The sequence below is a fragment of the Coregonus lavaretus genome (genome assembly GCF_964263955.1).
Source record: "Coregonus lavaretus genome assembly, chromosome: 18".
NCBI lineage: Eukaryota > Metazoa > Chordata > Actinopteri > Salmoniformes > Salmonidae > Coregonus > Coregonus lavaretus.
The window spans coordinates 25,644,734-25,671,043 of NC_140005.1; the positions used below are offsets into that span (position 1 = coordinate 25,644,734).

Genomic DNA, 26,310 nt, shown 5'->3' on the forward strand with positions numbered 1-26,310 from the left:
AAGGATGCCAGGTCCAAGATTGTAGACCTACACAAGGCTGGAATGGGCTACAAGACCATCGCCAAGCAGCTTGGTGAGAAGGTGAAAACAGTTGGTGCGATTATTGACAAATGGAAGAAACACAAAAGTACTGTCAATCTCCCTCGGCCTGGGGCTCCATGCAAGATCTCACCTCGTGGAGTTGCAATGATCATGAGAACGGAATCAGCCCAGAACTACACGGGAGGATCTTGTCAATGATCTCAAGGCAGCTGGGACCATAGTCACCAAAAAAACAATTGGTAACACACTACGCCGTGAAGGACTGAAATCCTGCAGCGCCCGCAAGGTCCCCCTGCTCAAGAAAGCACATATACAGGGCCGTCTGAAGTTTGCCAATAAACATCTGAATGATTCAGGGGAGAACTGGGTGAAAGTGTTGTGGTCAGATGAGACCAAAATTGAGCTCTTTGGCATCAACTCAACTCGCCGTGTTTGGAGGAGGAGGAATGCTGCCTATGACACCAAGAGCACCATCCCCACCGTCAAACATGGAGGTGGAAACAGTATGCTTTGGGGGTGTTTTTCTGCTAAGGGGACAGGACAACTTCACCGCATCAAAGGGACGATGGATGGGGCCATGTACCGTCAAATCTTGGGTGAGAACCTCCTTCCCTCAGCCAGGGCATTGATAATGGGTCGTGGATGGGTATTCCAGCATGACAATGACCCAAAACACACGGCCAAGGCAACAAAGGAGTGGCTCAAGAAGAAGCACATTAAGGTCCTGGAGTGGCCTAGCCAGTCTCCAGACCTTAATCCCATAGAAAATCTGTGGAGGGAGCTGAAGGTTCGAGTTGCCAAACGTCAGCCTCGAAACCTTGGATGAATGACTTGGAGAAGATCTGCAAAGAGGAGTGGAACAAAATCCCTCCTGAGATGTATGCAATCCTGGTGGCCAACTACAAGAAACGTCTGACCTCTGTGATTGCCAACAAGGGTTTTGCCACCAAGTACTAAGTCATGTTTTGCAGAGGGGTCAAATACTTATTTCCCTCATTAAAATGCAAATCAATTTATAATATTTTTGACATGCGTTTTTCTGGATTTTTTTGTTGTTATTCTGTCTCCAACTGTTCAAATAAACCTACCATTAAAATGATAGACTGATCATGTCTTTGTCAGTGGGAAAACTTACAAAATCAGCAGGGGATCAAATACTTTTTTTCCTTCACTGTATATACACTGCTCAAAAAAATAAAGGGAACACTTAAACAACACATCCTAGATCTGAATGAATGAAATAATCTTATTAAATACTTTTTTCTTTACATAGTTGAATGTGCTGACAACAAAATCACACAAAAATTATCAATGGAAATCAAATTTATCAACCCATGGAGGTCTGGATTTGGAGTCACCCTCAAAATTAAAGTGGAAAACCACACTACAGGCTGATCCAACTTTGATGTAATGTCCTTAAAACAAGTCAAAATGAGGCTCAGTAGTGTGTGTGTGGCCTCCACGTGCCTGTATGACCTCCCTACAACGCCTGGGCATGCTCCTGATGAGGTGGCGGATGGTCTCCTGAGGGATCTCCTCCCAGACCTGGACTAAAGCATCCGCCAACTCCTGGGCAGTCTGTGGTGCAACGTGCATTGATGGATGGAGCGAGACATGATGTGCTCAATTGGATTCAGGTCTGGGGAACGGGCGGGCCAGTCCATAGCATCAATGCCTTTCTCTTGCAGGAACTGCTGACACACTCCAGCCACATGAGGTCTAGCATTGTCTTGCATTAGGAGGAACCCAGGGCCAACCGCACCAGCATATGGTCTGAGGATCTCATCTCGGTACCTAATGGCAGTCAGGCTACCTCTGGCGAGCACATGGAGGGCTGTGCGGCCCCCCAAAAATGCCACCCCACACCATGACTGACCCACCGCCAAACCGGTCATGCTGGAGGATGTTGCAGGCAGCAGAACGTTCTCCACGGCGTCTCCAGACTCTGTCACATCTGTCACATGTGCTCAGTGTGAACCTGCTTTCATCTGTGAAGAGCACAGGGCGCCAGTGGCGAATTTGCCAATCTTGGTGTTCTCTGGCAAATGCCAAACGTCCTGCACGGTGTTGGGCTGTAAGCACAACCCCCACCTGTGGACGTCGGGCCCTCATACCACCCTCATGGAGTCTGTTTCTGACCGTTTGAGCAGACACATGCACATTTGTGGCCTGCTGGAGGTCATTTTGCAGGGCTCTGGCAGTGCTCCTCCTGCTCCTCCTTGCACAAAGGCGGAGGTAGCGGTCCTGCTGCTGGGTTGTTGCCCTCCTACGGCCTCCTCCACATCTCCTGATGTACTGGCCTGTCTCCTGGTAGCGCCTCCATGCTCTGGACACTACGCTGACAGACACAGCAAACCTTCTTGCCACAGCTCGCATTGATGTGCCATCCTGGATGAGCTGCACTACCTGAGCCACTTGTGTGGTTTGTAGACTCCGTCTCATGCTACCACTAGAGTGAAAGCACCGCCAGCATTCAAAAGTGACCAAAACATCAGCCAGGAAGCATAGGAACTGAGAAGTGGTCTGTGGTCACCACCTGCAGAACCACTTCTTTATTGGGGGTGTCTTGCTAATTGCCTATAATTTCCACCTGTTGTCTATTCCATTTGCACAACAGCATGTGAAATGTATTGTCAATCAGTGTTGCTTCCTAAGTGGACAGTTTGATTTCACAGAAGTGTGATTGATTTGGAGTTACATTGTGTTGTTTAAGTGTTCCCTTTATTTTTTTGAGCAGTGTATATATTTTTTTTTATGTGGGGGGTGGGGGGGCCCCCAGGGCACGTGCCGTGCGTGCCCGGTCGGTAAACCGGCCCTGTCCCCATCCTAATCCCCACCAGAGGCTATTACTAAGGGTAGGCTACTTACAGTATTCAGAAGAATAGCTTTGTTCGTAGCTTAGCTCTAGCTGTCTGCATAAGATGTCCACTTTGGGGGCAGGATTGGACTTGGTTAATACGGTTTGATATAGCATTCCTGCTTACCTCTGAATTACTGGCCTGAATATGTGTCTTCCAAAATCAACAGCTCTCAATGGAACTGAGACATGCAGTTGTCAAACAAAACTCAATTGACATACTCTATCAATGACCACAGGTTGTTTCTACAGGAATCGAGCAGCATATTTGCTCTACATGTTTTAAACTGCTAAATGTCTTGGTGATTATTGGTGATGTTCACACCCCAAAAATTTTTTGACTGTAATGTGTCTCCTCTCCTGTGCTGCAGAGTCAGACTGTGTCGTTGCAGCCGGTGGCCCGTATAGAGGAGGTTCTGTACCGCTACCAGCCCATCATTATCCACACCTACGGACCCACCGTGCCTGAGCTGGAGCAGCTGGGACGACTTGGGTAAGAACACACTTACACACCTAAAGGGTACAGAAGGATCTAGAGATGCCCAGTGATATGATATGTCCATAGGCACAGCACAGTAGTGTACACCATCAAATATACATAATTGTACAGACAGTCTGGGTGGCACAGTAGACTTTTTGGGGACAGGAGGGGAATACAGGGGGTAGAGGGGGTATGAGAGGGGAACAGAGGGTATAGGCTCACCTGGAAGTCTGGGTCTTTTCTCTGGAGTTCCCCTTGATTAGCTGTGAGAGGAGGGGGGTGTTTAAGGGGGGGAACAGCCAGCGTTCCCCTGTACCAGCCTTCCCTCTGCCTCTCCTGGACCTCATCGTCCTTCAGCACGCACAGGAAGTGCCTTCCACAAAGCCGGGCCCCCTGGGCCAATCACTCCTCGACGCCGTCGGCCCACTCCTCACAACACAGCCCATCCATCAGACAGCGCCCAGCCGTCTGTCGGCAAGGGGACAGGCTGGCACTAAGGCCCTCCCACCGGCCAGGAGAGCTCAGCTCCAATTAGCTTAGAGGGGCATAAGCAGACAAATAAGGGCGTTCTCATTGGTGAAAAGAGATGAGCCTTTGTCATTTCCACATCATAGTAACCGTCATTCAGCAGAGATTAGATTTTCTGTGGCTTCCAGTTGATCATATTGCAATTTGCAAGGAAGATTTTCAAACCCTTGTGAGGGATGATGATTTTGCAAGAGTTTCCATTGAGTTTTGTTTTTTAATATGTAATTAAAAATGCCCTTTTGATTTTCCTAATGAACTCCTGAACCACCTAATTGAAGTGAAGCCTTCCTTCTTAATGGATTGCAGGAGGGTTTAGTAGAATAACTGGTACTTCTTTTACATTATGTATGCAGTGCAATGCTGAGGTTTTGGTTCTTTTGGCTAGGCTGATCAATATGCAGATGAAACACATCTCAAAATGTTTTGCCGCATGCTGGAGCTGGCCAATGATAGGGGGATGAAAGGGGGAAGAGGAGGGGGGACACGGGGGCGTCTGGTGTCAGCAGTTCAGGGGTCCTGCAGGACCAGGGCTGGAGGGGAATGGCTCTGCCACTGAGATAAATTAGGCTCCTCTCAATGACAAACACCAGTCCCTCTGGCGCAGGCAGCGACACAGACTACTGTAGCCCAGTCTGACAAATAAACCACAACTCCCATGATGCAGTATGCTCTGTTAGCAGGAGCTGGAATTCTGCTGACACTTCTGCATTGTTAGCTGAATCACAAAACTGCAAAGTTCAGAGTTTATGCACACATGCGCTGGTGCGTGTGCACACACACACACACACACACACACACACACACACACACAGTCTCAGACACACACCAAAAACATGCACAGTGTCATACACACTCACATGTCCCACTCCGCATTTTTGCCCACAACAGGAGTGCTGTGATGTGGAGAGAGTTGAACGGCATGTGGAGAATAGAGGGAGGTTATGGAGAGGTTGAAAGGGAGTTCTCCAGTGCAGGGTTGGGCCAGAGTCTCAGTCTTCTGACCTATGAAGGGGATATGGTTGGGGGATGTGTGTGTGAAGGGGTTATGGTTAAGGAAGGAGGGGCTGTCGGGGGGGCTATGGTCTTATTTTAAACAGGGCTGTTTGTCTTGGTCAGGGCCCATGGTGACAGCAGCACCGCTGGTAATTTGTCTTGGACAGGAGAGTCTGGAGGGACGGGAGAGTTGAGCGCATAGCCGCACACACCCCCCCCTGTGGCCCTGAGGCCTCTGGGGCCCAGCTTTGTACAGGATGTGAGCGGAGTCTTGCTTTTTATGCTAGGGCCTCTCTCCCTTCACTCACTCTCTGTGTGTCTGTTTCCCTCTCTCTCTCCGTCTCTTTCGCCTTGTCCCTTTGCCCCCAAAAAACCGCAGGAGCGCTGCGCGGCTGCCAGGAAAAAGAAGGGCCACGCCTCTCTCTCTCTCTCTCTCTCTCTCTCTCTCTCGCTGTCTTTCCCTCTCTCTGCTGTACCTGAATAAATATGGGCTGAGCTCTTATTAAAGACAGCTGCTTCAATACTGGGGGAAAGAGAAAAGGCTGCATGTTCAGGCACTGGGGGCCTTTGGAAGTGTCCATTCAGCTTCCACCCCACCCACACATACAATCTCAGAAACACACTTCCCCTGATGTGTACGTGCATGTCTGAATGCGTCTGTTTGTGTGTGCGCGAGAAACCACAGAACGGAGGAGGCTCCCTATAGTGTGAAGACATTTTATGAATAGGAAGTGTCACTCACTCTGTCTCACTGATTGGCACATACACATGTCCATGCATTAATATGCACTGAAAATACCTGTTGCTGTGCATTACCATAACAGATTAGAATGTGAATTTTCATAGGCCAGAGGATGAGGCCTTTTCCTCCGCTGTCACCTTGACCCCTGAAGGTGTGGTTTACTGTAGTCTGAGTACTGACTGTGAACTGTCCAGGTGTGTTCAGGACAGCTGTGGCTGGGTCAATACTGTCCCCTTCTGGTACGCTACCTCACCTCAGCCCTGGTTCACTCCTAGTGACATGACTGGGACCTGAATCTTGAAACTTTCACCACTTGACTCCACACAACAACCACAAACTGCAGAGGGACACCATTTTAGTATCGGTGCATCTGCTGCCTGTGGATAAAAAGAGAACCTGAATGATGGTATATGAACATGTTACAGTTTTGGAAGTCATGTCGATTTGTGTGTTAGAGAAGGTTTGTTTTGGTCTTGAGTGTGTGTATCTTTGATAAATGGAAAGAGGGAGCATGTTTGTGTGGTTGTCTTTGATGTCAGAACATTTTTTCTCTGTAAGTGTGTGTAATGGGTTGAAAACAAAGTCACTAAAAACAGACACCCCTTTTATTTGTTAATTTTATTTTTAAACCAATTTATGTATTTTGTTTTAATTAATCTAAATTGTATATTCTACATGCTTTAGCATTAGTAGTCCATCAGGCCAAAGATGGCGCTGTTGCACTGTGGTAGTAGGAGAAACAGCAAGTTCTGGACAAGCGCGCACACCATTCTTCAGAATAAAGAAAGCGCCATAACTTTGCAGACGTAAACTTGTCAGTTCTTTTTACTATTACAGGCCACCTCAGCTACAGACTGAGGCCGGTAACATTTTGGGGGCTCGTCCGGGATAGCGCCACCATCTGGTGAGTTGCTGATCCTACAACTGGGTGATACAGACGTCAGAGCTGTGGAGAAGGCTGCGAGAGTTATTCAGAGAGCTGAGGCTACAGGGACGACTTCGAGAGTCACCAGAGAGCGGATTGAGACATCCAGTAACAATGGCGACGCGTTGCAAGATTATTTTGGATCTTCAGAAACAGTTATCATCAATGAATGGAAGCCAGCTGCACTCACTAGCAGTGGCACTAGACAACGAGAACGAAAGAGACATTCCAGAGGCATCTGAGTCCAACGAACCAGAACTTTTTGACTACATCAAGGGTGAGGAGAGACTGAAGCTGGAGGACAAGGGCTTGTCCTGCCTACTTCACCTGCGTGATCAACTTGATGAACTATTATCAGTCACAGACAATGACCGACCGAGACCAACAACATATCAACAACCAAAGACACTGTGAGAAATGGGTCAGCACATGCAGCTCCCCTGGTTGCAGAACAGGTATCTGGGTTGATGAGTGTTACTGATGTAGCAGCACTGTTTCCTCGTAGAGAATTTAAGATACATGGTGGCCAAATCTCTGATTCTGTTTCTGATTTTACTTGCAGTAGTATATGTAAACAAATTGATGAGGGTCTCCGAGAGAAATATCCTGAGTCGGAGTTAGTCAGAAATGTTCTAAGAGTAATCAAGCCAGGTACTTTCAGGGACATGTTGACAAACAAAGAGGGTCTTACTGTAGCAGAGCTGAAACGCTTCTTTAGGTCTCATCTCAGAGATAAAAGTAGCACAGAGCTCTTTCAGGAGCTGAGTAACGCTATACAGCCGGACAAGGAAATGCCTCAGCAGTTTGCATATAGGTTAATGGGGCTCAAACAGCGTGTACTGTTCGCATCACAGCAGAGTGGTGATGAGTTTGTCTATGACAAGAAGCTGGTAGAGGGTGTGTTCCTTCACACACTTTACCAAGGGCTCAGTGAAAAATACACTAAAATCAGAGATGACCTCAAGAAATATACCTCTGATTGTAGTGTGACTGACAACTTAATCCTCGAGCAGATAACACAATCAACCAGTGAGGAAGCAGATAGACAGAAACATCTAGGTCGCAGTGCTAGACACAGACCAGTAAATGTCAACTCAGCACAGCAACAAGGGGACAGTAAATATTGTGACCAGTCTTCCCCCTCTCAGGTTGATGGTGAAGTGAAGGCCAATCGCACAGCCATCCAGGAGCTGACCGCAACAGTGTCTGCACTGGCTAAAAACCTGGAGAAAATGATGAAACCTGCTGCAGGTGAGGCCCAGGGGTACACACATCCCCCACCCTCCGGAGGTCAGACAAGAGGTGAGGCCCAGGGATATGCCCATCACCTATCCTCCAGAGCACCGACGAGAGGCACCGAGATATGCCTCTTCACCCCCATCCAGAGCAACGACGACAGACAGGGCCCACACTAAGGGTAAATGTCAAGACTGTGTCCAGCAGGGAATTGATAGCTGCCCTCACTGCTTCCGTTGTGGACAATAAGGACACAGAGCTGCTGTCGACTGCCTAACGAGACAGATGTCGGGAAAAGGTGTCACGATCGTCGTAGGAGTGAGTAGACCAAGGCGCAGCGTGTGAAACAAACATGACTTTATTTAATTAAAGTACTAACAAAACACGACTCGTGAAGTCCACGGTTAACAATACCGACACGGAACAAAAACCCACAACACCCAAGGGAAAACATACAGATTAAATATGGCTCCCAATCAGAGACAACCAGCCGACAGCTGACACTCGTTGCCTCTGATTGGGAGTCACACAGGCAAACATCGAAACAGACAACCTAGAACACCCAAACAAAGAAACAGAACACATAGAATGAACACACCCTGGCTCAACATATAGAGTCCCAGAGCCAGGGTGTGACAGTACCCCCCCCTAAAGGCGCGGACTGCGACCGCGCCTCAACTAAAGCAAAACAGGGGAGGGCTGGGCGGGCATTCCTCCTCGGCGGCGGTTCTGCCTCCGGCCTTGACCCCCACCCTCCAATGAACCCCCCATAGCGCCCCTGGTCCAGTCTGGCTCCGCTGGCTGGAGCTGACCTGGACGTAGCAGGAGCGGCTAGCTTCAGCTCCGTTGGGGAGCAATAAAGCGGTACCTGATCTGGCACCGATGACCCAGGCACGGGTTGTGCCGGACTGACGACTCGCACCCCTGGCTTGGTGCGAGTGGCAGGAACGAGCCGGGCCGGGCTGGCGACGCGCACCGTAGACTTGGTGCGAGTGGCAGGAACAGGCCGGACCGGGCTGGCGACGCGCACCGTAGACTTGGTGCGTGGAGCAGGGACAGGCCGGGCCGGGCTGGCGACGCACACCGTAGGTTTGGTGCGTGGAGCAGGAACAGGCCGGGCTGGGCTGTCGACGCACACCGTAGGCTTGGTGCGTGGAGCGGGAACAGGCCGGGCTGGGCTGTCGACGCGCACCGTAGGTTTGGTGCGTGAAGCAGGGACAGGCCGGGCAGGGCTGGCGACGCGCACCGTAGACTTGGTGCGTGGAGCAGGAACAGGCCGGACAGGGCTGGCGACGCACACCGTAGGCTTGGTGCGTGGAGCAGGGACAGGCCGGGCAGGTCTGGCGACGCACACCGTAGGCTTGGTGCGTGGAGCAGGAACAGGCCGGGCAGGGCTGGCGACGCGCACCGTAGACTTGGTGCGTGGAGCAGGAACAGGCCGGACAGGGCTGGCGACGCACACCGTAGGTTTGGTGCGTGGAGCAGGAACAGGCCGGGCTGGGCTGTCGACGCACACCGTAGGCTTGGTGCGTGGAGCGGGAACAGGCCGGGCTGGGCTGTCGACGCGCACCGTAGGTTTGGTGCGTGAAGCAGGGACAGGCCGGGCAGGGCTGGCGACGCGCACCGTAGACTTGGTGCGTGGAGCAGGAACAGGCCGGACAGGGCTGGCGACGCACACCGTAGGTTTGGTGCGTGGAGCAGGAACAGGCCGGGCTGGGCTGTCGACGCACACCGTAGGCTTGGTGCGTGGAGCGGGAACAGGCCGGGCTGGGCTGTCGACGCGCACCGTAGGTTTGGTGCGAGTGGCAGGAACAGGCCGGGTCGGGCTGGCGACGCGCACCGTAGACTTGGTGCGGGTGGCAGGAACAGGCCGGACCGGGCTGGCGACGCACACCGTAGGCTTGGTGCGTGGAGCAGGGACAGGCCGGGCTGGGCTGGCGACGCACACCGTAGGCTTGGTGCGTGGAGCAGGAACAGGCCGAACCGTACTGGGAACACACACCACTGGCCTTAAACGGGGATCAGGAACGGGCCGGACCGGACTGGCAATACACCTCAGTACCTCTCGCCGTGCCTCTACAACTTCCTTCCCTCCTCTCGCCAATGGCTCCCGTAACCCGGTGGCCTTCTCTCCTCGTCTCCCATTTCGCCCTGTGGCAGCCTCCTGCTGCCCAGTCGCCCATGCCGTGTGCCCCCCCCTAAAAAATTCTTGGGGGTGCCTCTCGTCCGTCCGACGATGGCACTGCTGACGCCGCTGCTCCTCTCTCGCCAGGGCCTTAATCCTACCCCAAGGTCCCTTGCCCCCGAGCATGTCCTCCCAGGACCACGATTTGCCCACCTGGGCCATCGCCAGCCTCTCCATCTCCTTTCCTGGCGCTTCCTCCCATGTCCAGTCTGCCTGCTCCTGGACACGCTGCTTGGTCCTTTTATGGTGGGTTTTTCTGTCACGATCGTCATAGGAGTGAGTAGACCAAGGCGCAGCGTGTGAAACAAACATGACTTTATTTAATTAAAGTACTAACAAAACACGACTCGTGAAGTCCACGGTTAACAATACCGACACGGAACAAAAACCCACAACACCCAAGGGAAAACATACAGATTAAATATGGCTCCCAATCAGAGACAACCAGCCGACAGCTGACACTCGTTGCCTCTGATAGGGAGTCACACAGGCAAACATCGAAACTGACAACCTAGAACACCCAAACAAAGAAACAGAACACATAGAATGAACACACCCTGGCTCAACATATAGAGTCCCAGAGCCAGGGTGTGACAAAAGGATTCAGGTCGCTGGCGAGGGACAGACGGTGACCGCTGGAAACAAAACGTCCCTACTCCAAATCAACTGTGTGAAGACAGAGAAACCAGCTACACGTCCACACACAGGAACATCAACACACACTCCGCCTAAGACACCCAAGGTGCACAGCTTATTGCCAATAGATGTATGGTCTCATGCCTATGTAATGGAGTCAAAGTTGAGATGTTGTTAGACACTGTGGCACAGGTTAGCATTGTAGGGAGGGCCTGGGTAGAGAACGCTTTGCCAAGTGTTGAGATCCAACCCCTTTGTTAACTGAAGGCCAGCTCCACGTGATTGCATCAAACTGCACTACTGTCCCCTTTGAAGTGTCCCTGGAGCTTCTGAGTAGTAAACATGGGAAAATGGCAAAACATGTGCCTATGCTAGTTAGTCAGAGCTGTGTAGACTGTCCACTACTAGGCTTTAATGTAATACAGGATATCATAAGAGAAAACAGTGAACAGACTGATGGTGTCACTCTCAGTGCACTGCTGAGTGAGGTGATGAATGTAAAAGAAAAAGCTGTTGAAACCATGGTCTCTGCCATTAAAGTGATGACCCATGAAAAAATGTCACTGAGCTGTTTGGTAAAAGTGGGAAAGAAAGGATTTACCATTCCTACAGGTCAAATAGCTGAGGTGAAATGTAAAATCAGAGCCTGGCCAGAGGGAGGAACAATGATGTTCGAGCCAGCCATGGACAGCCATTGCCCGGAAGGTTTGGAGCTGTTTCCATGCCTCGTGGATGTGCCCTGTGGAGCCTCGAAGGTGGTAAAGATTCCAATTCAGAACTCCACACATGACATTTACCTGACGAGAGTCACACACCAGTTGGGTCCAGAGAAAAATGGCACCCACCTGTTGACTTAGAACATCTACAGGAAGAGGAACAGAAAATAGTCAGAAGAATGCTGTATGAAGAATCTGATATGTTCTCACAGGAAGATGGAGATATCGGCTGCATTCCGAACCTTAAGCTGAAACTCAACTTGAAGGATCACACGCCTGTCCAGAAAAGTTGCAACTCCATTCCGAAACCTCTATACAAAGAGGTGAAAGAATATGACCAAAACCTACTGGAGAGAGGCTGGATCAAGAAATCCACATCGCCAGTGGTCTGTGTGTGCAAGAAGGACAGCAGCCTGCGGTTATGTGTCGACCTCAGGGAGCTGAATCGCAAAACCATCCCCGACTGTCATCCGTTGCCACGGATACAAGACCTGCTGGATAACCTAGGGGGATACACAGGGTTCTCGATACTCGACCAAGGCAGCGCTTACCATCAAGGCTTCGTGGATAAAAGCTCAAGACAAGCCACCACGTTCAGCACCCCCTGGGGCCTATATGAGTGGGTCCGCATCCCCTTTGGTTTGACCAACGCCCCATCCACTTTCCAGAGGTGTATGAAAGGAGTTCTAGAGGGCATGAGAGACGACTGCTGTTCTCCATATCTGGACGATGTTATCTGCTATTCCAAGACGTTCAGTGAACATGTGGAAGACCTAAAAAGAGTGCTTAGTCGGATGAGGAAGCACGGTATCAAACTGCGGCCGAAAAAGTGTGAAGTCTTCAGACGCCAAGTGAGGCACATAGGTCGGATCGTATCCAGTGAGGGAAAACAAATCGACCCAAAAGACTTGGAGGCTGTTTTGCAGCTAAAGGAGAGGGAGCCACAGACAGTTGGAGAGGTCAGAACACTACTGGGATTCTTCGGCTACTACAGGTCATTCATCCAAGATTTCCCCAGGATGGCCAACCCCCTATTTGAGCTGCTACAAAGTCCATCAGAAGAAAAAGGGAAAACTGCCAAGCCCAAATCAACCAGAGGAAAAACCCAGGCCAAAAAGGTTAGCAATGGACAACAGCATCCCAAGACACCAGTCCAGTGGACGGCTGTACACGGAGCCATCGTGGCCAAGTTGGCGGACATGCTAACAAATCTACCCATAATAGCATACCCAAACTGTGACTTACCATTTGTGCAACACACTGACGCTTCCAATGAGGGTCTAGGGGCTGTCCTTTACCAACATCAGAACGGGAGACTACGTGTAATTGGGTGTGGGTCCAGAACGCTAACTCCAGCAAAGAAAAACTACCACCTCCACAATGGCAAACTTGAGTTTTTAGCACTTAAATGGGCGATCTGTGACAAATTTAGAGACTATCTATACTATGCACCCACCTTTACCGTATACACAGACAACAACCCTTTGACCTATGTTCTGAGCACAGCTAGACTCAACGCAGTAGGTCACCGCTGGGTCGGGGCATTGGCCGAATTCCACTTCAACCTGAAATACAGGCCTGGGGAAATGAATGCAGACACTGACACACTGTCTCATTGTCCTGTCGTTCTCCACAACCACGTGGGTGAATACCCAGAATCTATGCCACCAGAAGTCATCTCAGCGGTATGGCAAGGAAGCAGAGCAGTGAAAAATGAGGATGTTCCATGGGTGGCTGCGCTGCAGGTCAACTCTAGAGAGGGTGGTGTGTCACCTGTAGGCATGCCTGCCATCACACCAGAGGATATCAAGGCTGCACAGCATGAGGATGCTGCAATCAGAGAAATCATCTCGCTGAAAAACAAAAGATGGAATCCAAATGAGAAGGAGAAAAAGAAAAAGCTCATGGGACCAGAAATAAGGAGACTAGTCCATGAGTGGAACAAGCTGGTCATGGAAAATGGAATCCTGTACAGACAACGAAAGCAACTTGTACTACCCAGCAAGCTGAAATCAGTGGTGCTGAAGAACTAACATGAAGACATGGGCCACGTCGGTGCAGACAAAGTGATCCATCTAGTCAGGGAAAGATTTTACTGGCCATTCATGCAGCGTGAAGTAGAATATTGTGATCAGACGGTGTGCATGTATCAAGCAGAAACTTCCCTGTGTTCCAGAGAAAGCACCTATGGGTTCTATCACCACCAGTGCACCCTTTGAGCTTCTCTCCGTCGACTACATGCACCTTGAGCCAAGCAAAGGAGGCTATGAATATATTATTGAACTGGTCAATAATTTCACACACTTTGCACAGGCCTACCCAACGAAGAACAAGTCAGGAAAAACTTCAGCCGAGAATACATTTCAAGACTTCATTCCTCGGTTTGGCTATCCTAGTACGCTTCACCACGACCAAGGGGGAGTTTGAGAACAACCTGTTCCAGAGACTCCAGCAGCGTGCAGGGAACTACCCCATACCATCCACAAGGCAACCCTGTGGAAAGGATGAGTAGAACACTCCTGCAGATGCTCTGCACTCTGCAAGAAGAGAAGACAGAGTGGAAAGACCATCTACCAAACATTGTCCATGCCTATAACTGTACAAGGCATGAGGCAACGGGATACTCACCATTTTTTCTCCTGTATGGCAGAGCCCCACACCTTCCTATCGACCTACTGTTCAACCTCGAACCAGAAACAGTGACAAGAACCCAACAAACATTCACAGAGAAGTGGGCAACAAAGATGCAAGACGCATACAAAATCGCTTCTGAGAACAGTCAAAAGTCCTCAGCGAAAGGGAAGAAGTACTACGACAAAGGTGTCAAAGATGCAACTCTACAGCCAGATGATCAAGTCCTTGTTAGGAACCTATCAGAAAGAGGTGGCCCTGGGAAATTCTGTGCTTACTGGGAGAAGATGGTACACAGAGTTGTGGAGAGAATTAGAGAGGGTCCAGTGTATAAGATCCAGTCAGAGTGGAGACAAAGCTCTTCGTGTGCTGCACCAGAACCTCCTGTTACCTGTAAATGACTTGCCAGTGCATCAAGACACTCCAACCAAACCTGTGAAAAGAACACCCCCAAGACAAAAACAGACTACAAACAGTAACATGATTGACCAAGAATCTGACAGTTCAGATGAAGAGGAAAGCTACTATACTTACCAGCACAGTCCTCGGGTCCATCAGAGCGATGTCAGACCACAACCAAGTCAACCAGAGTGGCGTACCAGACTGCAAGTTACTGCTCAGGAGTTCAGACCTACAGTGGCACAGGAAATAGAACAGATCCAGCAACAGCATGGAGTGGAGGATGAAGTGCAGGAGGAACTCCAAGATTATGTGCTAGTACAGCGGCAAGAGGTCAATGGAAAGGAAGACTTACCTGTGAGAAGGTCCACGTGCACTGGAAGGCCCAGAGCAATGTTTAGCTATAAGAGTCTGGGACAACCGTCATACCAGTCATTGAGACAAGGAGCAAACGCAGTTGTGCTCAATTCTTACATGGCGCCTGGAAACATGATGACTTATCCAGTTTTACAAGGAGGTTACTGGCACGAAGGAACACCACTTGTCTGGACATGCTAGACACTGACTAGACATTGACTTGACTATAGACAGACAAAAAATGTGTTTATGTATTTGTCTTAATTAATCTAAATTGTATATTCTACATGCTTTAGCATTAGTAGTCCATCAGGGAAATAGATGACGGTGTTGCACTGTAGGAGAAACAGCAAGTTCTGGACAAGCGCGCACACCATTCTTCAGAATAAAGAAAGCGCCAGAACTTTGCAAACGTAAACTTGTGTCCGTTCTTTTTACTATTACATGTATGTAACAGAACTTCTTAACTTTCTAATATTGAAAGAATATGTATTAACATGCTAGTTAACAACTTTGTCAAGGTATTATCACGTTAGGAAAGGTTTTGTGTCGAACTGAGTGAGAAGAACGTGATTTACAATGAGTGAGAGTATATGTTAGCTTGATGCTAGCTGAGGTAATAACCTTTTACAAGTCACAGAGACTATGTTTACTGAACAGCTTACTTGTGCTGGATTTTGTCTAGGAGATTTTATAAAGAATCCATTTGTTAGGGATTCTGAGTTCGTTTTACATGTTATTGGTTTTGTGTAAAATTGTGCTCACGAGCTGGTAAACTGGCCGCGCACGCTCAGTCTGGAGCATGAACTTTTAGTGCAGACAGACAGTGCGGATGCATGAGAGAGAGACGATTTTACGGAGGTGCTACTATCTTAAAGCTGAATGTATTGTCAGTTTTCTATATTGGTAGCGGTATATAGAAAAACATTGTTACTTTTGTCTTCATATGTGTTTCTATTGTATGAATGTGAAATACATTTTGGTTTTCATGTGAAATCATACAGTAAGACGGTATTTGTGGATTATTTTTTTGAATTCTGCTTTAGGTAAAGTGCATTTACAGTGGGGGGAAAAAAGTATTTAGTCAGCCACCAATTGTGCAAGTTCTCCCACTTAAAAAGATGAGAGAGGCCTGTAATTTTCATCATAGGTACACGTCAACTATGACAGACAAATTGAGATTTTTTTTCTCCAGAAAATCACATTGTAGGATTTTTAATGAATTGATTTGCAAATTATGGTGGAAAATAAGTATTTGGTCAATAACAAAAGCTTCTCAATACTTTTTTATATACCCTTTGTTGGCAATGACACAGGTCAAACGTTTTCTGTAAGTCTTCACAAGGTTTTCACACACTGTTGCTGGTATTTTGGCCCATTCCTCCATGCAGATCTCCTCTAGAGCAGTGATGTTTTGGGGCTGTCGCTGGGCAACACAGACTTTCAACTCCCTCCAAAGATTTTCTATGGGGTTGAGATCTGGAGACTGGCTATGCCACTCCAGGACCTTGAAATGCTTCTTACGAAGCCACTCCTTCGTTGCCCGGGCGGTGTGTTTGGGATCATTGTCATGCTGAAAGACCCAGCCACGTTTCATCTTCAATGCCCTTGCTGATGGAAGGAGGTTTTCACTCAAAATCTTACGATACATGGCCCCATTCATTCTTTCCTTTACACGGATCAGTCGTCCTGGTCCCTTTGCAGAAAAACAGCCCCAAAGCATGATGTTTCCACCCCCATGCTTCACAGTAGGTATGGTGTTCTTTGGATGCAACTCAGCATTCTTTGTCCTCCAAACACGACGAGTTGAGTTTTTACCAAAAAGTTCTATTTTGGTTTCATCTGACCATATGACATTCTCCCAATCCTCTTCTGGATCATCCAAATGCACTCTAGCAAACTTCAGACGGGCCTGGACATGTACTGGCTTAAGCAGGGAGACACGTTTTGCACTGCAGGATTTGAGTCCCTGGCGGCGTAGTGTGTTACTGATGGTAGGCTTTGTTACTTTGGTCCCAGCTCTCTGCAGGTCATTCACTAGGTCCCCCCGTGTGGTTCTGGGATTTTTGCTCACCGTTCTTGTGATCATTTTGACCCCACGGGGTGAGATCTTGCGTGGAGCCCCAGATCGAGGGAGATTATCAGTGGTCTTGTATGTCTTCCATTTCCTAAATATTGCTCCCACAGTTGATTTCTTCAAACCAAGCTGCTTACCTATTGCAGATTCAGTCTTCCCAGCCTGGTGCAGGTCTACAATTTTGTTTCTGGTGTCCTTTGACAGCTCTTTGGTCTTGGCCATAGTGTTGTTTGAGGTTGTGGACAGGTGTCTTTTATACTGATAACAAGTTCAAACAGGTGCCATTAATACAGGTAACGAGTGGAGGACAGAGGAGCCTCTTAAAGAAGAAGTTACAGGTCTGTGAGAGCCAGAAATCTTGCTTGTTTGTAGGTGACCAAATACTTATTTTCCACCATAATTAATTAATTAATTAAATTAATTAAAAAATCCTACAATGTGATTTTCTGGATTTTTTTTCCTCAATTTGTCTGTCATAGTTGACGTGTACCTATGATGAAAATTACAGGCCTCTCATCTTTTTAAGTGGGAGAACATGCACAATTGGTGGCTGACTAAATACTTTTTTTCCCCACTGTATGTTGTGTAATTTAAAGTGTGCACTTGTTTGATGTGTATGTTTTAAAAGTACGAACAAGAAAATAGACAATTGAACAAGAGGAAAAAAAATTAAAACATGATTCAGAATATAGAAAGTGCCAGAACTGTGCAGACTTAAACTTGTGTCCGTTCTTTTTACTATTACAGGCCACCTCAGACTGAGGCCGGTAACGTGTGTGTGTTCGCGGGTGCGTGAGTGTGAGCATGCGCACATGCGTTCGTGAGTCTTTGAGGAAAAGATGGAGTACATTTTGTGTGCTTACACATGTCTACTGTGTGGGTTTGTTTTCTGGTGCACTTCCTAAGTCCTGACTGTGTAGGCGATGAAAGACCCAAGTTCTCTGCCGCTCCAGAGAGAAGGGAAGGGGGAGTAAATCTTGGACAAGGACTAATCCTGTGTGGGGAAAGAGGGAGAAGGAGAAATTGGCAGCGCCGTACTCAAATTCTACTAAAACCTCAAGTGCTGACAATGAAAGCTAGAGAGAGCAGTTGTTTGTATTGGCACAGGTCACCCTGAAATTAGTCCATCACTGTGACAGGGGTTTCTCAATGTGCTACGCTAAATGCCAATGTGGATAATATTTTGAAGTTTTACCCCCTCATCCTCTTCTCCTCCTCTCCCAGCTCTCCTTAATTGGTGGAAAAAGTGAGGTTTCTGTCGGGGGCGGGTGGTTGTTGGTTATCAGGCGGTCGGGGTGAAGGGGAGCAGCTGAGCGATGGAACGGGGAGGGTGGGCGGGGTGTTTAGTCTGGAGCTCTTCTCCAGGGGACCCTGAGCTGAGCTGCAGACCAGGAAGTAGTGCTCCTCAGCCATGGAGGCTCGTCAGACTCACTGGAGTCTGGCTGAAGGGTTCAAGCTCTCTCTGAGGGATGGATGGAGGGGATTGATTGGGACATATCGAGAGAAAGGAGCTTTGTTGTCAAGCTACCACAGTGGCATTCGTAGTCTTTCCTTGATCATAGAGCTCTTGTCTGCTTCATAATACACACACAAGCACGCACACACATACACACACACACACACACACACACACGCACACTGTGTTGAAGGTATACTGACTTGAGGCCTGCTCCCTGGTCTGGCTGGGAGAAAGGGAGTGATGGGTCTTTGAGTGATGTACTCCTGCCTGTGTTCTCCACCTAGCTGTCTAGCTTAGACAGGTGTGTGTTTATGTGCGGATGGATGTGTGTGTACATAAGTAAAGTATGTGTGTGTGAGAGGCAGTGTTGGCTGAGGAGCTGTGACAATCATGGCTTTCTGGCAGGCATCCCTCCTAGATCTCAGTCCCAGGCTGGCTTGACTCCAGGTCTGACTCCTAGTCCTGATCACTTCCACTAGCCCCGGCTCTGGCCCTGCTCTGCAGGATGTAGGAATTCCAAAGTCAACCAAACCTGGCTCACTACCCGCTATGACCTCTCACCTCTGGCTTCCCAACCTCTCCCCTACATTAAACAAGGTTTAAGTCATATCCTCACTCCTTAATGGTCCTCATATGTCTCTCTCACCCGCCTCTCTCCTTCCCTCTCTCTAGTAGTAGGAGACAGTAAATCTCAGTCACTGTGGCTCCCGTGCGTCTCCCACTCTCTGTGTGTGGAGAGCAGCAGGCGTGTGCTGGGCTGAGGAGGACCACTCCAGATGGACTGTTTGCTCTTTCTACACAAAACGGCCTAAAATGGCTTTTCCGTACGGCCCCGGCTGTCTGATTCTAGCTGGGAGCAAGGCCATTTGATGGGCCTGGGACCTGGGAGGGCAGGAGGGAGAGAGGGGTAGAGGTCTTCACAGGGAAATGGAGGGCTGTCCTGGGACAGAGGGAGCTGAGTGATGGCACCTCACAGTGAAGGCATCTCACATACTGTGCGCACGCAGACACACGCAGACAATATGTAGCTTTGATGGTTGAGTTATGGGGCTTGATGAAGGCGAGAAAGGCGCCATATAGTATGACCTCAGATGAACCCAAGGTCTTTGATCTGGTTTTACTACAATTACATAATCCATCTCAATTTTTTCTAGATTTTGAGGTGATTTGAAATGTCCAACATAACAGTAATTAATCATAAAGATGTATGCTGTAGGATCATTGTGTGTAACAAATATTTATGTTTCTCAAAAGCTCAGGCTGTCGACTTGGGCAGTGTCCTAGTTGTGCTAGCAGCTTGCTGGATGAAGCCTACCATTGCAAGGTACTGCTTCTCTGAATGCTCTATCCACACCCTCTCAGAGCAGTGAGCATGAACGACAGCTGTAGCTCACAGATTTGGCATTTGCATAGTTCCTGCAGTATCTTTTGGCTATGTGGGAGCCAGATCTTTAAAGCAGGGTTATTTGACTTGCAAACCCACAGGATGAGCTGTGTTTTCCCCAGCATCACTCTCAGCACATGATCAGCTCTCATTATATATCTCTGATGTTATAGTATAGCTACTCTTGCATGGCCAGACACTGTACTACTCTTGTTGGGAAGCCTGGAAATAGGGGGTAGGGTATGGGTGGTTCTTCTCTCCATTACTGGGGTAGTTGGGCTAATACCAGGGTGTTGTGTGAATGTTGTATAGTACAGTATCCACTCCTTATCCTGACCTGCACTCATGGATGATGTTCTCTGTCCTAGAAAACAGGAGCAAAACAGCATAGCTCTGTATGAACCGGATCTATTGTTGTCTCTTAATGCGATCTGTGCAAATATTGATTGATTCTTGAGTGAGTCATTAGGCCAGTGGATTGGAGGAGGCGTCTCTGACTGACAGTAGAAAGCTCTTTAGCTTCATGGGTTTGTCTGGACATAAAAACAGCAGATGGAGATGGGACGCCATGGCCACACCAGTCTTCCACTGGGTTTTTCTGGGTTCTGAAGGAGACAGGGCTGTTTTAGTCTTCTTATGAGGGCCCCTTGCCAGCCCCTTCCCCAAGCGGGCGTGTGGTGTTCCCACACAGGGACACGCACAGGCAAGCCCAGCCCCAGTGAAGGAGACACCACCAGGGCAGGCCAGGGATAACCAGGAGTGGGTATTTGCCTGCCTACTCCCCCCTTTGTTTATTTGTGGCGCTGGCTGGAGGCTGCAAGGTCAACTCCCAGAAGAGAGAGCGAGAGGCGACGTCTCGTAACTATTTATACATAAACCCAATATGTGCAGAGGTGTGTAAGGCAGGACTGGGACAGTCAGTCAGGGGTGTAGGCAGGACTGGGACTGTCAGTCAGGGGTGTAGGCAGGACTGGGACTGTCAGTCAGTCAGGGGTGTAGGCTTTGATGTCAACTGAATGGGGTGACTCTCACCCTAGCTATATACACACACACACCATATTGGCACAGTGGAGTCCTGTGTCTCCTCTCCCCCCTCAGGGCTCAGTGATGTACAGTGGGATTAGCTGGCTCATTTTCCCCTCTTAAGAGCTGGGGAAAGAAAACAAACTCCCGTCATCTGGGACTGCGCTGTGGGGACTTGTAGTAGGTACCTCCCCAGTATGATGGATGAATCCCCCCACCTCTTTGTGTTTTTCTTTCTCTCTCCCTCCCTCTCTCTTTCACTAATTGAAATGCTCTTGCTTCTCCCTCGAGGTGCTGTGGAAACTGATACCAGTGTTTCGGAACCCACCTGGGAAAAGGCTTTTCTTCCACATTGTACCGGTGTTCTATTTACAATATGCTACATATGACAATCAATACTCCCGTGTGGTGTGTTTGTGGGTGTGTCTGGCGCTATCAGCCATTCCGTGAAGAGCATATGCCCTTCCATTGTTTACGGACCCATTTGGTTAACGAGGACACTGATGTCATATAATTTCCCCCGGCCTCCAGCCCACAGTATTCTCCCTGCTCTCCAGGGGATGGCTGGATAGATAGATACTCAGTACCTGCCAGGCATCTCACTGGGAGAAATGTGGGTTTCTGTATCAAGTGGCTAGTTTGTGGTGAGTTTCCATGCCATTGACGTAGTAGAGAGATTAAACTCTGTCCTGTCGCCCTGTCAGGCAGCCTCTGCCGCCCCCATCAGGCCAGACGGGAAGTACAGGACTGTGACACACAGTCCTGGATGAGCAGTGACGGTTGACGCTTTGTGAAGAAACTAAGTAAAATCATGTTTTAGGCATCTGCGTAAGCCTCTGTTCTTTTATAATGCCTTCATATCACAGACACAAAACTACCTGCATCATTCATACCCCTTTGCTGTGATTAATGTAAACTGGCTTTACAAGTTCTGCTTGCCAGTTGTCAATCCCTGCAAAATGAGTATGTATTTCTATAAGTGTTAATGTCAAGTGTCATACAATGCTTGTGTTAACACCCTAAAAGTGGTCCACTCTTAACTAAGTGTTAGTGATACCCCGTATGGCTCTCTGAGAGACACAGACACACCCTCTCGGTCAGTGGAGTTGACCCCCTAGCGATAAGATACATGATAATGGAAAAGGAGTCGATGGCCTAGCCTAGTAGTGACTGAGTGTGTGTAGATTTGTCACTCAGACTGAGTGTCCTGTGTACAACAGGGGGTTTTGGGCCGTGTCGTATCATCCTAATGGTTGTGGAGGATATAATCTCACTACCATGTCCTGGAGGAAACTCCATCCCAGGGAAACGAGACTGGCCTCTGGCCCCCGATGATGAAAGGCTGCTGTTGACAGATATAGTATACCTGTGAGAGTGCTCTATGTTTGGCTCCACTGCAAGGGTTTTTGTTCCTGGCCCGGCTGGATGTGTTCCAGGGTTTTAGCCCTGCATACCTTTTAGAAATTCTGCTGTATTGGTTTTGCAGACGAAGTGAATTGTTATTACGGTTTTGGGAAAGATACGCAGGTCACTGTACCCTGTAACACACACACACACACACAGTCTCTGGCTCGGTCCTGCACAGCGGTGCTCTTGCTCTTAGGGTAGCAGGGGATGGGGAGGGGTAGCGGAGCTGTGAGTGTGTGTAACTGGAGCTAGCTAAGGAATGCAGGGGGTGTTTTTGGAGGAGCAGGGCGGGGTGAGGAGGGTGATTAGGGGGTGACAGCTGAGTGCTGACCCCTCTATAATGACAAATCATCCGACAGGTGTGTGGCACCACCACCCCCTCATTCCCAGGCCAGGATTCCCAACCTCTGCTGGATCGGAGCGCTAAAGGAAGACTTCCGGACATGAGGCCTGCTGTCCAAGTGGATCATGACTGGCCTTTCAGAAGTATGAAACAGACCTCTGTGGATAGATCCAGCCAGGGCCTCCCAACCACTGACCTTAACTCTCACCTTACACCTCAGCCCTAATATCTTACAGTAGCTCCACCGTCTTCAACCAGGAGGCCATGGAGTTTCCAATAGGTGAAAGTTGATTGATTGATTGAGTTTCGACATTGCTAAATATTGTTTTTCAGACCATGCACAGAGTAGAATTCTCCAAGTTTTTTTCCATAGTGCGGTAGTGACAGGGGTTATGATGCTCAGTCTCTGCCATGAGTCATGGGAAGTAACGCGTCTCTATCATCCTTTGTGCTGCAAAAAACAACTGCAGTCCCAGGATCAGAGTGTGGTCTGGGAGCAGACAGGTGCTGAGCTGCAGCCTGGTCTGGGGTCAGTGACCAGACCTTTGTGAAAGTAAAGTGCAGGAGCAGAGGGAGGGAGACAGAGACATACTGTAACAGCAGCTGGCTATCGATACTAGACGCCATGCTTCAGTGATTCATGGCTTTTCTGATAGGAAAGAGCCTCTATTATACACTCACTCACAGTGCAGTTCATTTATACTGATATGCTATCGTATTCAAGAGCACAACCCACTCAGACCTGCTTAAGGTATACAGGGATGTTTAAATATGGGAATGCAACCTGTCATATCCCACAGTTTCAATCAGCAATGTGTAAGGCTGGTCCAAATGAATGCTATGTCTGTATGTGGTTTGTGAGGGCACCACCAAGTGTTGGCCATGATCTATAGGCAGGCGTGGCAACATTATAGCTGGCCTTTTCTTTCCATCATGGCTGGGTTTCCCCACAGCCAACACATAGAGTCTAGACAGGAGCCCTGATCCACCCAGCCTGCTAGTCCTTCACATAATGTAGCTGCTCCAAACCAGGCTGTTTTCACCCTCCCTGCCTTCCACACACACACTCACACAACCTGTCCTGTGCATTTGTTCATGTGTGACAATAAAACTTGAAACCGAACACAAAGTTACACTCAGCTGGAATCTTCCGGAACATTTTGGCACTTATCTTTTCACTTTGAATTAGAGATGGGCCTCCATGTAGTTTTCCAGGCAACAGGAGCATGGAATACTTTCGGGGTCCCGACGGGAAATCCAAGACTATTATTAGCGTTAGCAGGAGAAATTAACCAGGTATTCACCATTCCAAACCAGAGAGGAAATATGCTGTTAGCTCCAGCAGTTTTGAGTAATTTGGCTCTCAGAAAGGGGTGGATGGTAGCATGAATACTGAGAAACAGGGGTTCTAGAATAATATTGTGATTACTCCATCAGTAAGAATATTGTTCATTGTGGTAATTCACTCATCCAAGACACTCATGTTTTTAGATTTAACAGTAGGTTCCTTACAGTTTGCCGTTTCCATGCCTCATCTGATTTAGTTTATTCAAAAGTGTAGGATAATGTAGTATAACAAAGATAAATGTACAATAACAAAGAGCTTGGCAGTCTATAGGATCCATGGGGCATATGTGTCATCATGGGTTTTTGTATGAACTAAAGAACCAACTAAAATCACCTATGCTGACAAATGTCATTCAGTCATCTCTATCGTCTGCATTAGTCTATTCCCGCCCCCCTAAATGACGTAATGGACCAGTCCAAAGTGACCCATATTTACCCAATAACAGGAGGCTTTGAAAAGCCCAGATCGAGTTGCAGCTAATGCTCCAGTGGGGCCCGGAGAGTGAAAGATGTTGCCGGCCGAAACGGCTTGGGTTTCAGAGGCCTGTGAACAAAAGGCAGCCAGTCCTCTGGGAGAAAAAGAACGAGGGGTGAGGGAGGGAAGGAGGGTGGAGAGAGGTGTAGGGGGAGAGGGGTGTAAGTCTAACTTTGTCAAAGTTGGTTCAGTGCACCGTTTATACTGTTAAGTGTCTCATTCACACAGTATGTATAGTAGTCAGTCTATCGCTGTGTGTACCAAACTTAATTGTATGCAAATGTTCTACAAAAAGTCTGAGTGAAATATTTGTCTATTCATTGTATGTCTGTAGTCTTCCTCTGTCTGTTTGTTCAGTGTCAAGTACAGTCAGTGTTGTTTTCGCTAAAGAGAAGGGTAATGTGATGGATTGCTGAAGTGTGTGTGTGTGTGCACTAGTGTGCATTCGTTGCTGGTGTGTGTATAAAGTAGAGCTTTGGGAGGAGATGCACTTACAGGAGCAGAGTTAATGGAGCAGAACTGAACTAACGGGTGGCGTTAGGGGGGAGCAGAGGGCAGACAGACTGTTAGTTTAACGGCTGTAGAACTGGCTGGTGATGATACCCAAAGGTGATTTCACTCTACATCCTCCTGCTCTCTCCATCTCTCTCTCCTTCTCCCCCCATTATTTCATCTCCTCTCCTTCCTTAGGGGCAGGCTGGTATAAAGTTACAGAGCTCTCAGCTTTCTTGGAAGGAATGACCACATGTGTAGCTTGGGGATTAGATTAGCAGGAAGAGCAGACTTAGCCGGACTGGGAATAGACCACTTTTTCACCGTTAAAAAGGCCCAGTACAATATAATCAATAGACTGCACTCATCTGCTGTGGGGAGAGGAGCAGGAAGCCATCGGAGAAGGCCTCCCTCAAGTGTGCCATGAAGGACCGGCTACAGGAGCTCGTGCTTAATGAAGTTATTATTAATCACTGGGACGCCTGTTTTGGACTTGTGTGTTGTTTCTCTAGTGGGTGAAGAGTGGTCTTTATGTACAAAACCCAATCCGCCCTCTCTTCTTATGTCTGGAACTTAACCACTGATGGCTAGAATTCATTTTCTGTTCATGTAAATGCAAAGCACATAAGTAAATGCCATATTAATGACCATGTATACATTATGCTTAGCAGTTGATTTTTAGATATTAGTCTATTTTCCATATACTGTATATCATGGAAACTCATCTGAGGAAAAACAATGTAAAATGTTAGACACACAGGTACACATGCAAACTGCCAAAAATAAATGCTCCATAAACACATACTCCAACACACGTATTCCACACACACACCTCCTTCTCCCTCCCGCTCCCAGTCCCAGTCTCTCTCTGAGCCTCCCCACAGGTGTTGGGTTACTCTGTAAAGCAGACCGAACCGGAGTACAAATCACAGAGGGCTGTCTGTGCTCTCGCTTCCTATTTCACTTTGAAGTTTCCGTGGCTCTCAGGGACAGGGGGCACAAAGCCTGACTCGTGTGGGGGCTTTAGCCTCTCTGCTGGGTCTGTGAGTGTGGGAAAGGAGGGGGGTGAGTGTGTGCTGTCTTTGTTTCTTTGGACCTTAGTCACTTGAGGACTATGTTAGCTTAGTAGCCAGAGACTGTAGAACCCAGTGAAGGAGGCCAAGAGGGGGGGGGGAGAGGGGAGGAGAGTCGTTCCCCTAGTGCCCACTGAGCTGACAGACAGCCCAGGACTGAGTGTGTGTGAGGAGGAAGGATTAGAGAGGGTGGGGCTACAGGTCATCCTTGCCCCCCCCACCTCCCTTCCCTAGTGGAAGAGCACCCGTCACCACGGACCAGGGTCTGTAGTCGACAGCTCGGCTGTTTTTCCATCTACAGCTCAGAGTGTAAATAAACAGTGACTCGCCATCTTCTTAAAAGCTGAAAGGGGGCCTTGGTGGGCTAGGGCTACATCTGTAAGCACTTAAATAAAATACACCTATAATGCTCTATGGAGTGGCTACGGATACAGAGTTTCTGTATCCCACTTTGCCCAGGCAAAAAATATGGATATTTCTACACATGTGCAGGATTTCTTTT

At 48.5% G+C, this 26,310-nt stretch overlaps 1 protein-coding gene across 1 annotated transcript in view; it reads left to right on the forward strand.

The window, feature by feature from the left end:
- LOC311145895 (CDK-activating kinase assembly factor MAT1-like) overlaps window positions 1-26,310 on the forward strand; it is a 70,977-nt gene that overhangs the window by 43,236 nt on the left and 1,431 nt on the right. Inside the window, exon 3 of the mRNA XM_084182263.1 lies at window positions 3,271-3,392. Coding sequence (XP_084038389.1) covers window positions 3,271-3,392 — 122 coding nt within the window. The remainder of the gene's footprint in view (window positions 1-3,270; window positions 3,393-26,310) is intronic.